The sequence below is a fragment of the Ovis canadensis genome, chromosome 2, assembly GCF_042477335.2.
Source record: "Ovis canadensis isolate MfBH-ARS-UI-01 breed Bighorn chromosome 2, ARS-UI_OviCan_v2, whole genome shotgun sequence".
Taxonomy (NCBI): Eukaryota; Metazoa; Chordata; class Mammalia; order Artiodactyla; family Bovidae; genus Ovis; species Ovis canadensis.
The window spans coordinates 139,492,256-139,506,860 of NC_091246.1; the positions used below are offsets into that span (position 1 = coordinate 139,492,256).

At 35.9% G+C, this 14,605-nt stretch overlaps 1 protein-coding gene across 2 annotated transcripts in view; it reads left to right on the forward strand.

The window, feature by feature from the left end:
- Nucleotides 1-2,048: 2,048 nt before the first annotated feature.
- LNPK (lunapark, ER junction formation factor) overlaps nt 2,049-14,605 on the forward strand; it is a 92,786-nt gene continuing 80,229 nt past the window's right edge. For both annotated transcript variants that reach the window (XM_069577140.1, XM_069577139.1), the window contains exons 1-4: nt 2,049-2,204; nt 7,382-7,470; nt 9,062-9,103; nt 9,809-9,996. In XM_069577140.1, the coding sequence (XP_069433241.1) occupies nt 7,444-7,470; nt 9,062-9,103; nt 9,809-9,996 (257 nt within the window). In that variant the 5' untranslated portion in view covers nt 2,049-2,204; nt 7,382-7,443. The remainder of the gene's footprint in view (nt 2,205-7,381; nt 7,471-9,061; nt 9,104-9,808; nt 9,997-14,605) is intronic.

Here is a 14,605-nt window from a genome sequence, read left to right on the forward strand (position 1 = left end):
GCTATTTTACTTATCTCTGTGTTCTCAGCACTTAACACATGGTCTTGTCTTCAATAAATATTTGGAATGACTGCTGGAGCCTTAGTTCAGCCAAATAGTGCATATGCTGATCTTTCTGCTTCTAATATCTTCTCTCACTTTGCCTACAAACTCTTACCACTTGATATAGAGGAAGCAGTGATATAGAGGAGGATAGTATTATTTTCAACAATATGTGTATAATTTTTATTCAGTTCCTTTTTCTTTTCAGTTTCATTTGAAAACAGATAATTACCTTAAAAGGTTATTGGGAGGGTTAAAAAAGTTAATGATCTAATTAGTACTCCTCTGTCTCCCCCTGTCAGGCCAAATTTCTCCTCTTCTATGTCAACTACCTAAGGCATTTTGTCTCAGGATTAGGTTTTTGGAATTTCTTGCACCTAGTTAGCTCTTTTGTTTTCCCCCACCTGTTTTTTTGTCCTCTTTTCAGTAAGTCTTGATGGATCAATTAAAACTAGAAAACAAATCATTAGCAAATAGAAAGTATCTCTTCCTTGTTCTCTAGGAAAAGAGATTGTCCTGAGGTGAGGAGCTGTATTTGCAAAACTGCACAGGCCTTTCATTTTATTTTAAATACATATACATACCCAAATTCTTTTCCCATTTAGGTTGTTATATAATATTGAGTAGAGTTCCCTGTGCTATACATAGGTCCTTGTTGGTTATATATTTCAAGTATAGCAGTGTGTACATGTCAGTCCCACACTGCCCTAACCGTCTCTCCCCACTACCCTTCCCCCGTGGTAACCAAAAATTCATTACGTTGCCTTTTTTTTTAAACTTTAAAATAAGAAAGGATGAAAAACAAAATGGTTAAATTTCCATACCAAAATAAGTGAAATGTTTCATTTTCTTTTTATGTAAAGTGTCTTACCCAGAGTATAAGAAGAAACTTTGGTTTCCTTCCCTTCACATTTACAAAGCTGTAACTAAACATTTTAGCAGTTACGAAACTCTACAGTGAATTATCTGGTAGCTTCCAGTATAATAAATTATTCTCACCAACTAAATACTTTGCTTTCTTTTCACAATTTACCTGTTTGGTTGTCAAAGTTTAAACATAGCATAATACAACGATTATACTCTTTAAAATACCATGGGCACTTAAAATGTGTATGTAACTGAACAAAATAGAAGTCCCATGAAAAATATTTGAACACAGGGGTAAATTGTGACAAGAGCTTTTGCTGAAGTTTCTCTATGCTTCTCCAACATTACCTTGTGTGACTCAAGTACTATTTGTTATTGAGACTTGTCACTCTCAGTTGACTAGTAAATTTAATGCACTTTAGCCAACGTTTCAAACCTAAGGCAAATAAAACCTAGGTGGTTTATTCGTGGACCTAGTACCAAGACCTGCCAAGGGAGTGTTCTTACGGGTTTTAAGATAGAAAACTCAGCTTATGTTGTTAAGCCACCGGTTTGAAAGCAACATCCTCGGGCAGTTGACGTTTATCACATAATGGTGAGGTAAGCGGCCCAGTCATCAAAGGACCCTTTTTGAAGTCCATGAGTCATAAAAGTCTCAAGCACTCCTGGAGTCCAGGCTGAATTTCTTCACTCGCTTGTTTGGGAACCCGTCTCTCCTAAGCTGTGTAGTATTAACTGGCTCCGCTGCCGGCTGGATGACAGCTGATCCCGCACTCTTCAAGGCGGGCTCTTGTCCAGGTGCACCTATTTCCACCGTCAAACCCACTCCTCTCTCTCGCGGCGGGGTAGGGCCATCAGGACCAATTTCGGGGTTTTCTTTAGTCAGTGAGACTTTGCAGAACAGGTTCCAAAAGAAAAGCAGGAGGCAGAGGAGGAGTAAGAAGTAACTATTGGTAAGAGTCAAAACAAATGACACTCCACCTGTGAGACGCGACGACGAGCACCCCGTTTGGCTGCGGAAGCCACAGGGATGCACAGACCTCCTCCCGCCAACCGCCTGCCTTTTTCCCCAACTGCCCGCCCTAGTCGCGGTCACGTGACGAGGGAGCGGCGCGCGCCGGCCGCGGCACTGATTGGCCGGCGGCGGGAGCGCGGGGTTTGATGGGAAGGAGTTGGCCGGGCCCGTGTCTCTGTCACTGGCTGGTGCTGTCCGCTCTGGAGGCGGACTGCGCGGTGGTGGCCGAAGCTGGCAGAGGTGGACGCCAGCGCCCGGCTTTGCTCGTTTCTACTTGAAGGTAAAGGGCTCAAAATGAGGGTCATTGGGAAGGTTCGGCAGAAGAGAGGCGCGCTGAGCTTTTCCCTGGGAAATACGCTCCCGATTACCTTGCTTGCCTCTCCCAGGCGCTCCGCCTCATGCCGAGTGGCCTACCAGTTCGGCGGCGGCGGCGGCTAGTCGAGCTCCTGGCCCGGCTGCGCGCTGACCCCGTCTCACCGCCTGATCCCCTTGGTTTCCCGGTGCAGGGGCTGGGATGGCTCTGGAGTGTTGGAGACCCCTTTTTGTTCCCGGAGGGGAGTTGGTTCCCCAGCCTTTTTTCAGAGATTCGAGGAGGGGGTGGTGGTGCGGTGACTGGGTTGAGCTGAGCACCGTCCCTTTGGCCCACCTCCCTGTCCGAGCGAAGGGTCAGAAGGTCCTACAGTAGGCCGTCGCTTTGCATGGGTTCTACCCTTGTCATCTTTTGCTGAGTTGTGCGGAGGCGCCGCGAGTGGGAGAAATCGGGAGGGACCGAAAACTGTCAGTGTCATACTGCTCGGCCCAGGCGTGTGGGCGTGGATTGTGTGCTGCTTAGAGAAGCCTCTCTTCTGCCGTTGTCCTTATTTGAGAGATGGTGGGGTGAAGGGGAGGGCGAGATTGCGTGGGTGCCATAGGCCTGGCAGAAGAAGAGCAAATCTAAACCGCATCAGTAGTTTTTAATTCTTGAATATTGTGTAAGGGGTTTAAGAGAAAGTTGGGATTGGTGCACGCAGTTTTGCTGATGGTGTGCTAAGTAAAATCTGTGACTCACTGAATTTTCCATGTTCCGTTTTTTCCCAGTAGGCTTCTGGTCTGTGGTGCCCATTGTCGACTGTTTCCTCCTTTCTCTGTGGCCTGGGTGTCACTGTTGACAAAATTGTCACCACACAAAATTCAACAGCAGTTTGTATGGTTATGAGTAAGCTTGGTTTCAGGGATATGTTCAAACTGGCAGGGAATGCTAATTTCTTGTCCTCAACAAGCCCCCGTAGTTTAGTTTTAGGAGAATCAAGTTGATTTTGAACACATTTTTAAACAAGTGATGCATTTACAATTAGAATTTCAGTTTTTCTGTCATCTACTGGGATGAGCCCAATACTGTTAAAAACTTTGGTGTTCATATATTATTAACTTGAAAGAATATAAGGAAGAAATGGCTTACAACAGGTATGATTTGTTGTAGAAATCTTTCCAATCAAGATTTCTTGAGTAGTATTTAGTTTAGAATGACTATTAACTTACTGGGAAGACCAGAACTTAATCATTAAATAATAAAAGTGCTTTTAGAAGTGTACTTCTTTTCAGTAATTTTATTTTTGAGCAATAAATGTGGTGGTTTGGGATATTTCAGAATTGTCTTTTCAGTTAGGATATTTGGAAGTTAGAGTTCTAGAACAAACCCTTTTAATCTCAAGTTGAATAGTCCAGTGTATTATAGAGGTTTCTATTGATGGTGACTGAATAGTTTCTACTTAAGTTTGAAACTTGATAAAACTAAACTTCCTTTGCTATTAAAGGCCCTACAGGGTTATTTTAATGGAAGAGTTGTTAGAGTATTTTGCTTTATTTTTTATACTGGAGGAAACGAGAGCAATACAATTTCAGTTTAAAATGCAAACTAATTTTGTTTTCCAATTTTAAAATTATGAAACAGTTTCTTTATAAGAAGGTAGAAAGAAATGTGTTCCATATGAGAAGTATTGCTGTACTACATGTGTTTTCTGGTAATAGTAGTAATAAGTTCTATAGTTTATTATACACTTCATTATTTGTTGAACACCGTGCCAAATAATGTATGATTTCATTTAACTCATGCAACTATTATGTGAAGTGTATTTTCACGGCTAAACAAATGCTAAACTGAGGCTTAGAGAGTTTAGTTTATCCAAGATCACATAGCTAGTGTGTGGTTGAGTCATGTTTTGAATCCAGACCTTTTTTATTCCATTATTTCAATATGACTTGAAGTAAGCTGAAAATTTAAGAATAACATGTCCCAAGATTTTAAGTTCTGACACTTAAACCTGAGTGTGAATAGCAGTTAGTAGAAAGCATTAGAATAATATTGTGGGCATTGTTCTTTATTGAAAAACACATTAGATGCACCCAGCTCTTATGGTCATGTCAGGTCCCATTATATCAAAGTGGAAGGAGACTCTTTGTACATGTTCATAGAAGAGTTTTTGGAATAGGCCAGTTGAGATTGAACCATCTGTCCACTCAAGGGCAAGCAAATCGATTTATGCTTCAGAAAAAATGCTAGTAGTTTGATTCTCATGTATTTTCCCTGTGTTGAAAGGAAGCAGAGATGGACTGGAGAAAGGCAACAGCCACAGCAGTAAAAACAACAATTTGTGTTGAGAAATTAGGATGTGCCAGACACTGTCGTAAATACTTTAGAATGCTTTTTAACATTTGAGAGGATTGTTACCTATCACTGTTTTGCAGATGAAGATAATGAGTAACTGAGAGGTTAAGTACTTTATTTGCCCAAGGTTTCATAGTAATGTTAATGTTTCATTAATACTGAAACAATTCTCAAGCAAATAATTGATGTGAAAGTTGGTATTAATTGTAGTATTATGCATATATTTCATATGACATGTATTTTAAAAGTGATATGCAGTAAACAAGTAGAAGTAGTACTTGAAGACTTCTCATACCAGTTCTGCCCCTACCTGGAGATACATGATTTTGGCACATCATTTAGCTTCTCTTCCATGTAGACTTCAGCATTCAAATTTAATCAAATAAAGGAATTGGGCTACATGATACACTGTACCAACCCTGGATCTTGTGTTTATAACTTTCCACTGCAGTAACCCCATTTACCAGATGTTTGAGAATGTCTGAGGGTGCTTTTATGTACAAATAATTCAGTCTAATCTACAGAAAGATTTTATTTCTGATTTTGAGTTATTGGAAATAACGTTTCTTTTTTTGGCCTTTTTTATTGAACTATAGCTGATTTACAATATCATATAAATTGCAGATATGTAACTTAGTGATTTACAATTTTTAAAGATTATTCTCGATTTATAGTTATAAAATGTTGGCTATATTCCCTTGCTGTACAGTATATCCTTGTAACTTACTTGTTTTATACATAGTAGTTTGTACTTCTTAATCCCCTACCCCTAACTTGTTGCTTTTAAAAAAATCAAAACTAAAATACTGTGTCTGGCTCTTCTATTAGTACTTACTGTCTTTGGGAACTTAGCAAATTATTTCACTTCTGTAGCCTCAGTTTCCTCATTTGCAAAACAGATTGATAATAGTATCTAAATGACAAAATTTATGAAAAACATTTGTTTTAGGGCTTGCTAGAAGATTGAGTACTAAGCGTTTAAATATTATTGTCATTACTTTCAGATGTTAAAAAATCTAGTTTATGGTAGCTGTAAGCTTGGAGGCACATCACTGTTTCAAACCAGGATGTGTAGGTCAGTTGTGTACAAATCACTGTCCTGTACACCATGCATATGTGGGATAATGTATACTTTGAAAGTATACATGTTAAGTGGTTCATCTGAATCTTTCCTCCCCAGTCACGTGCCTTGGTGATGTTTAGCATATATGGTTTTAAGATCTATTTAATGTCTTAGCTTAGAAATTTTTACTTTTATTCATTAAAGTTCCTGGGTTTCCTACAACCACATTTTAGAAATTTGAATACTGAGTTACTATTGAAGAATTAATAATAATATTTAGATTGCAACTTAAACGTGCTTTATAGCATTGATTACATTTATAAACTGCAGAAATTTTTAGGATAGATGATAGATATTTCTGTCCATAAAAGTCACTTTGTATGTTTTATAATTAGATTTTTTGTTACTTCTGTAACCAAGAGAGTTCAAGGTAGGCATGCCTTATGCTAATTCCAACCTAAAAATAGTATTTCAGAGTGTATGTACTTACTTGGTACTGGCATTATTTTGTGATTACATTTATGGGTTTAAAAAAATGTAAGAATTAAGTCCTAACTTTTTTTTGGTGGAAATGAAGCAGTTTTATATTGGTAGTATATAACTGTAACCTTGTAAAAATATATAAGTTTGAAAATATACTTTAACTATTTCAATTTAAAAGAATTAAAAATTATATAATTATTGACTGGTAAATTAATTTAGGTTATAGTATTGCTGATACATTTTTTAAATGTATGGTAATATTTAATATAGCTTCCCTTAGTGGCTTAGTGGTAGAAGAATCTACCAGCAATTCAGGAGACCGCCTGCAACACAGGAGATGCCAGTTTGATCCTGGGTTGGGAAGATCCTCTGGAGAAGAAAATGGCAACCTACTCTAGTATTCTTGCCTGGAGAATTGCATACATTTGAGAGTCATAGAAAAACAACCAAAAGATGGGGATAGGAGATACAACTACCTGGCATGACACTTTAACTAACTTGAGGGACTCAAATAGAGTTTCAGCTTATTTGGGTGTTGACTGGTTGTGGACAGACCAGAAGTCTGAAGATAGAGTTCCTTTGGGTAATGTTTCTTCTGAGTTATTGCACAAATCACTTGATTTCTTTCTACTTAATTTTCTTATCTGTAAAATGATAGTAATGAAGATTATCCTGTGAAAAGTGGTAATATTATTAACTTTAATGTACAGAAAAGAAAATTATGGCTCGGAAACATTAAATGATATGCTCATTGTCACAAGTAGCCTTGTAACCCTTATTTTCTTACTCAGAATCCAGTTGACTTTCTATTATTGTAAAGTGATGTTATTCTGAACATTGTAGAGCACCCCTAACTCCAAATAACTAGTTTAGTTGGGAGACAGCCAAATTATAGAAATGGCTGTATTTAAGAATGTAGAATAAAAGTAGAGCAGAACTTTTCTTGCAAGAACAACATAGAGGACCTACTTTTAAGGAACAGAAAATTGCAAAGTGGTATAAATACACACTTTTAAAATGCCTTGCTACTTAAAAAGTCCTTCCAGCGTTATTTTCACTTTTAAATATGTTCTGCCTTAGAAGAAAGATTTTTTAAAAGGTGGACTATCTGCAAGTCTATCTGAATTAAACTCTCACATAAGTGGAATCCAAGGAAATTAATATTTTATAGTATTTTATTTATTTTATAGTGTTGCAACATTTAAATTTTATAGTGAGTATGCTGTATATTTAACTTAAACTTTAAAAATAATTGCTTTATTTCTAGCTGTGAGTTCCTTTGGAAAACTGATGATATTTATTATTGTGCCCAGTTTCTACAAATGAAAAATGGGTGGATTATTTTCTCGATGGAGGGTAAGTTAGTTTTCTTTACAACAGTTCCTAGTCTAATGTAAAAGTGTCCCATAAAGTTATTTGTGAAGGTCTCCTTTGTGGTGTAAACTTGAGTAGTAGTTTAATATTATCCCTAACTCTATTTAATTTTTTTTTCCTTCTTGTGAATTTGTTTTTTATTTGGACTTTAATGGTTCTACTTGCTTTATAGGTGTCTCCTGTCTCTGTTTAACAGGATTATTTCACTTTGACTTATGAATTATTTTTATTTCTATCTTTATAACTTCATGTACAAACGGTTGTCTTTTATTGTTTTCATAGCACCTAAATTTCAATCTTACTTGAAAGATAGTTGAAATTATTCTATGCAGTACTTAATGTTTTTATAGGTTGTATCCTTTTGCTTAAAGCTTATCACAAATATTTACTGAAGTGATACTAGATGTACTTTTAGGAGTTAATAGGTTAAACACAATTAAAAATAGAATTTTATTTTATTGGCTAAGTCTTTAAATTTAGGATTATAAAAAACATTGATAAATGCTCTTCTTTAACATAAGAGAAGGTAATGTAGTCTAGGAAAAACTGCTTTGCTTATTTTTTTTACTCCTTTTTACCGTAGTAAGTACTTGATGCACAGTTTAGTTTTTGAACTATTGCTGGAACTGCTTTGCTTTGGATTGACGTTTTATTGATACTGTCCACCTTGCCCCCCTTTAAAATCTGATAATTGAATTTATCTGTTTTTCCTTTATTTTTCTTGTTAGGTTGAACCATATGAAATTACCAGTCTTCAACAGTTTTGACTACATAAACAGCAATTTCATATGGTTTAATCTAATATTAACAATTCCTGTGGGTACTACAATGAATTGATGATTATCATTATTGAGTATATAATTAGTAATTATTTTTTCAAGTGTTATGTGAGCCATTTTGGCTGATTTTTATTCTAGGTGATATAAAAAATGTCTCTGAAAAACAAGCTCTGTTGTAATGAAGTATTCTTAGATGCCCTTTAAAAATCTGATCTTCAGAAAAGTATTTTAGGAATTCAGAATGAAGGTAGCTTATTGATTTTTGACCCCCAGCGTCCTAAGTGAACTTTTAGCAATAGTAGATCAGAACATTTTTAGTTTTGAATTTTTAAATAGAATTTATAGTAATTATAGAATTTAATTATAGTAATTTATAGAATTTAATGTAATTATTTAGAGTTAATAATTTATAATAATAATAGAATTCTTTTGAATAATCATATCTTAAAAATTTTTCCTTAAAGGAAAATTTAAACAAATTATCTCCCAATAATTTCTAAGTATGTTTTATTGGGGTTAAGGACAGTAAAAATTGAGCTACAGAGTTGAAAGTACTTTTGGGCCTAAAAATAAGTTAAATAGGAGCATCTTATTTCTTTAGTCTTGTGTAATTTTGTTTATAATTTTTATTTAAATCTAAATCTCATTTGTAAATAGGAATACATATTGCTTGGTAATATTGAAAAAACTTAGTTTTGGATTAAAATGTTCTTTTATGATTAAAAAAGTCAAAGTGTTTCCAAGTTAGTGATAACAAGCTTTAATGCTGTCTCCTATTTCTGTTTATATAACAGACGAAACCTTCAACTGTGGAGGTTCTGGAAAATATAGATAAGGTATGTTCTTTGGCTCTGGGGTGTTACATAAATATTATTTTAGTATATATTACTTTGGAGACTAGATCTGGTATGCGAATTTAGAGGTGACATACAGTTAAGTCTGAGAACTTTCATGTTAAAGCCCAAAGTCTTATCAGTGACTTAAGAACTCTGTCAAATAATAGTGTAAATCAATGTTACACCATTATAGATAAGTAGATTATAAAATAGTCTGCAACTATTTATATCAGCTTGCAAACTTCACAGCTTTTTACAGTTTCTATCATAAAAAATACTTATTCCTTGGGAATATTCAGAATGATGAATAGATCAAGGGAATCTAGTATGGATCACTGTTTCAATTTTTATTAATCCTTTTTATAGTTGCTTTTTTTTTTTGGCCTTATACAAAGAGAATTACTACTTGTTTGTTTTAACAAATACTGTTTATTGATGCCAACTTTATACCTCTGAGCTTTGCTAGTTTGATAGGTTATCAAATATTATTTTAAAATATCTTGCATAAAGAGATTTGTCAAATCATTATAGGCATTTTAATATATTTTAAACTTCATTTTTAATTGTCTTTTCATATTATGTTCTGTTTCAAATATCAAGGTATTATATTTCATTGAATTTTAAGGGTTGTTTCTCTGTAACTTCTCTATCATGTTAAGTTTTTTTTAAACAGTTTACTTTCTTTATGAATTTTTCTCTTCACAGGAAATTCAAGCATTGGAAGAATTTAGGGAAAAAAATCAGAGATTACAAAAATTATGGGTTGGAAGATTAATTCTGTACTCTTCAGTCCTCTATCTATTTACATGCTTAATTGTATACTTATGGTATCTTCCGGATGAACTTACAGCAAGACTTGCCATGACACTTCCATTTTTTGCTTTCCCGTTAATGTAAGTAAAATATTCTTGTTGACTTTTCTTCTTTCTGACTAGATAGTTGCAATATAGTCAGTTTCTTTTTATTATGAAATATAGTACTGTTGCAGGTTGAGTAAATTTCGTTTTTTTTGCAGTTTGAAAACTATTTCTTTAAGAAAGGAGAACAGTTGTTCTAAACCTTTATTTACAGTCCAGTGTACTTGAGGAATATGACCCAGTGACATTTGTAATAATGGTTCTATATGGTAATCTTTCTGTGATTCTCTAATAGATGGTCATGCTCCCTAGGAGTATTGGGCATGGAGTGGGCATTTCTGATTGTGGGTAATGGTAAGTGAGGGAACGCTTATAAAACAAAAAGAACACTTGCCCCAGTGATTCCGAATGTATTCCATTCTCATACTGTTCCCCTCTTTTTAGTAACTGCTATAAAGTAATTGATCCTTATTATAGAAATATTTTGTAATATAGTACTTTACAGGAGGTATGTCATGATTGAAAATTTTGACAGAAAGTTGCGTGAAAAATTTGTTCAGTCAGCAAATGTTTATAGGTACCAGTTGTGTAGATGTTGGATTATTGTGGTGTATGGTACACAAAAACACTAAACCTTTGTCCATAGATCTTAGACTGCATACATTAAGTATAATGAGTATTATGAGAGTGTCAAATGGTCTGGGAGCATTTGACAGGACCCCTAACACAGTCTGGAGTGGAGGTGAGGGTCAGAGAGGTGGAGGTGGGGGTCAGTCCTTTGTTTTCTTTACTACTGCTGCCACAAATTTAGTGATTTAAAGTAATACCCATTTATTGTATCACAGAAGTAAGTCAGAAATCCAGGTAGTTTGGACTTTTTGCTTAGGGTCTTGCAGATTTAAATCAGTTATCAGCTGGCCTGGAGTCTCTGGTGGGAAGAATCTGCTTCTAGGCCCAAATGAGGTGTTGGCTGACTTCTGCTCTCTCTCTCTGATTTCCTATTTTGCCCTTGATTGGGAGAAACTTCTGCTTTAAGGGCTTAGCTGATTATATTAGATCCACCAGGATAATCCAGGTTAATCTTCCTATCTTAAAATCAATTGAGTAATAATTATATCTGCAAAGCCCCTTCATAGCAGTACCTAGATAACTGTTTGTATAACCAGAGAATGGAAATCTTGGGGAGAGAGGGGGGGGGATATCTTTAGAATTCTGCCTACCGCAGCCTTCCTGAGGAAGTGATGTTTGAGTTTGAGATCTGAAGGTTGAATATGTGTAGCAAGGGTGGTGTGATATGGTAGGTAGTGTAGTAGGCAGAAGGAACGGAATATGTGAAGACGCCAAGGGAAGATAGAGCATGTAGGTTTAAAGAACTGAAAGCTGAAGACTGGATTATGGAGAAAAATCTGGATAATTAGGCGAAGGATATTTCTTGTGGGCCTTATAGTCCATGATAAGGATTTTAGCTTTTAATCTAAGAATAGTGGGCAGCCACTGAAGACTTTTAAGAAGAAGTATGACATGATTGTATTGTTATCTTGAAAATACCACTAAGGCTACAGGGTGGAGAGTAAATTAGAGGGGAGTAAGAAGGAAGGAATAATGCTAAAGCTGAAACTCCAGTACTTTGGCCACCTCATGCGAAGAGTTGACTCATTGGAAAAGACTGTGATGCTGGGAGGGATTGGGGGCAGGAGGAGAAGGGGACAACAGAGGATGAGATGGCTGGATGGCATCACCGACTCGATGGATGTGAGTTTGAGTGAACTCCGGGAGTTGGTGATGGACAGGGAGGCCTGGTGTGCTGCGATTCATGGGGTCGCAAAGAGTTGGACACGACTGAGTGACTGAACTGAACTGAACTGAAGAATGGATCTGGAGCAGCAAGATAAAAGGTTATTGTAGCTGTCCAGGAGAGAAATAACGGTAATTTGCACTTGAATGGTGGTAGCAGCATTGAAGAGGAACAGATGGTCTGAATGAAGTGGATGGGTTGAAGAGATTTAGGAGGTAGAATTGAGGTAATATGGAGAGGTTCTTCGTGATTGGTTGGATATGGGGTGGGGAGGGGGAGAATTGCATCAAGGATAAAATTGAAGTTCATAGCTTGGGAAATTTGGTTGATGGTAGTGTCATTCATCTGAATAAGCAACAACATGAGAGGGAGCAGGTAGTTGGCCCACTGAGACTGAAATACATGTGTTCTACCCAGATAAAGCTGCCAAGTAGGATGGTTAAGTATGACTATGAAGTTCAGGAGAGAAATTTAAATGGAAGGTACAAATTTAGGATTTGGCAGTATATAAATATTAGTCAAAGCCATCATTTGTCCATTCAGTAAATATTGAGTACCTGCAATGTATTATATTTGTTTTGGAGCTGTCCCCCAGTGATAAGATCTTTGTCATCATGGAGCTTGCATTCTGTTGGGGTTGGATAGACAAAAAATGAGAGACAAGTAAACAAACAGTTAATTTAGAGAAAGATAAGTGCAATGAGGGAAATAAACAGATGATGTGATAGAGAGGAGTAGGATACTTCAGGATGGTCCAAAAGGCCTCTTTTGAGGACCTGGTATTTGAAGTGAGAACTAAAGTATGAGAGAGAACCAGTATGGAAAGGGTTGGAATATATGGAAGATTATTTATATATACAATGTAGAATAGCATGTATACCCACAGAGAGATATCGGAAAGGATTATTCTGAAAATAATAATGGTAATTTTCTCTAGGCTTTGGAATTTTAAGTATTTATTTCTTTCCATTTGCTTTTTTGGTGTTATTTGAATTTTTAATATAAATATATTCTTCAAATTAAAAACAAAATTCCAAGACGATCTTTCCAAAAGAAAATGCAAAGGCTGTGAAGTATGAGAGAGTATTACATAGGCGAGGATCAAAAATATAGGTATATCTGGAATGTGTGAGGAGAGGATGAGCAATGGAGAGGAAGAGCAATACGTGGTGAGCTTGCACAATCTAGGTCATGGAGATCACAGAGAGGAGTCTGAATTTCATTTTGGGTGAAATGGTAAATGTGTAAAGGTTTTAGTAGAAAATGGCATGATGATATCTAAGTTAAGATCATATGTGCTGTCTTAGGGAGATGGAGTAAGAGGAGGACAAGAGTAGAAACCAGGAGATCAGCTCAGAGGCTGTTATAGAAGTTTAATTTAAAAATGAAGGTGGATTGGACTTGCCAGTGACAGTAGAGATGAACAAATGATTTGGAAATATTTTGGAAGTGAAACTGAGACAACTTGATGGGAAGAAATGGAAGGTAAGGGAAAAGGAGGAATCAGGGTGTAACAAGCTTTTTGCTTTGACGTTGGTGGGTACGATCTTTTTCTTTGGGACTTCTATAGTAAACATTTTTTGTTTAGTCTTTAGGAACCCCTGGAGCTGATACAGTTTTAACTTTGTGTGTAGGTTAAAGAGCCAAACATCGAGTGCATGCATATTACAAAATAATTGTTTCTGCCATTTAAAAGTTTTTTCTTCTCTTTTGAAATCTGTTGGAATGCTTCTTAACCCCACATGTAGTCACAGATTTCATAATGCTGCGCTTCTTTCCCTGTTTCCTTCCTATTTTTTTTTTTTCCCTTTAAATGAAGAGAGAAAAATTTAGAAAGCGAGTAAGTGGGAATATTAATTGATTTAAGTGTCTTTACTTAAACTCCACTTGACATCCATTTCCATATAAAAATTGATTTTCTGATTATAAAAGATTTTTTATCTAGTTGTAAAAGAACGCCTGGCAGGAAACTACTGTGTTAATTCCAGTGCCTATCCACAGATTGTCATCAGCTATTTTGACTCAGAAGACTTTTTTTTTTCAAATAAGTCATACGCTGTTTTTAAAAGTAAAAAATACTCAGTTTCTTTAAAAATGTTTGTTATTTCTTCCCGTTTGATCTTTCCACTCTCTGAGTATGAACCTTTGTTGTTCTTACTGTGTCCTTTTGCTTGCTCTGCATCAGCTACCTCTAGTATTTCTTGGCATGTTACACTTCAGAGCTATTTCTCACTCTCTCACTCACATCTGTGACCTGGTTCTCTGCTGCAGTTTCTATTTCAGTGTGCTTGTCACTTTTGGAAGCATAGCCCAGTTATCCAACAAAGAATGGAATTGTCCTTCTGATTGATGACAGTCAAAAAAGCATGAAATAAAATATAGCAACCTGAGAGTGAATGTGGTAAATAGAAAGAAGAGTCATCACAGGACGTTTTCTTTTGAGTGTAATGTGAGCTATTGCCCAAGCTTACCCCTGGACTTTTTTTCTTTGGAAACGTCTTCTTTTTTTTTTTTTTTAGGTTTTTTCCCTTTAGAAACTTTTTTTTTTTGAGGTCTTAACCAGGTTTTGGTTAAAGAAATGGAGGCAGAAGAAGCAATAAAATGGATTGCTTCACTCTCATCACTGTCTGCATTGATTTTAAACTTTAGACATCTACCTAATAACTACAAGAAGTGACTGCTGTCTCTGCATTCCAAGTTTCCCAAATGCTTTTACTGGCAGAGAAGTTATAGATTTAGGACTGAACATATATTGCCTAATCATAACTATTCCCAAATTATCTTTTATGATAGAATATCAGTACTCAAGATTTTATTATGTCTTCTTTTTAGGATGTAATATGGAGGAAC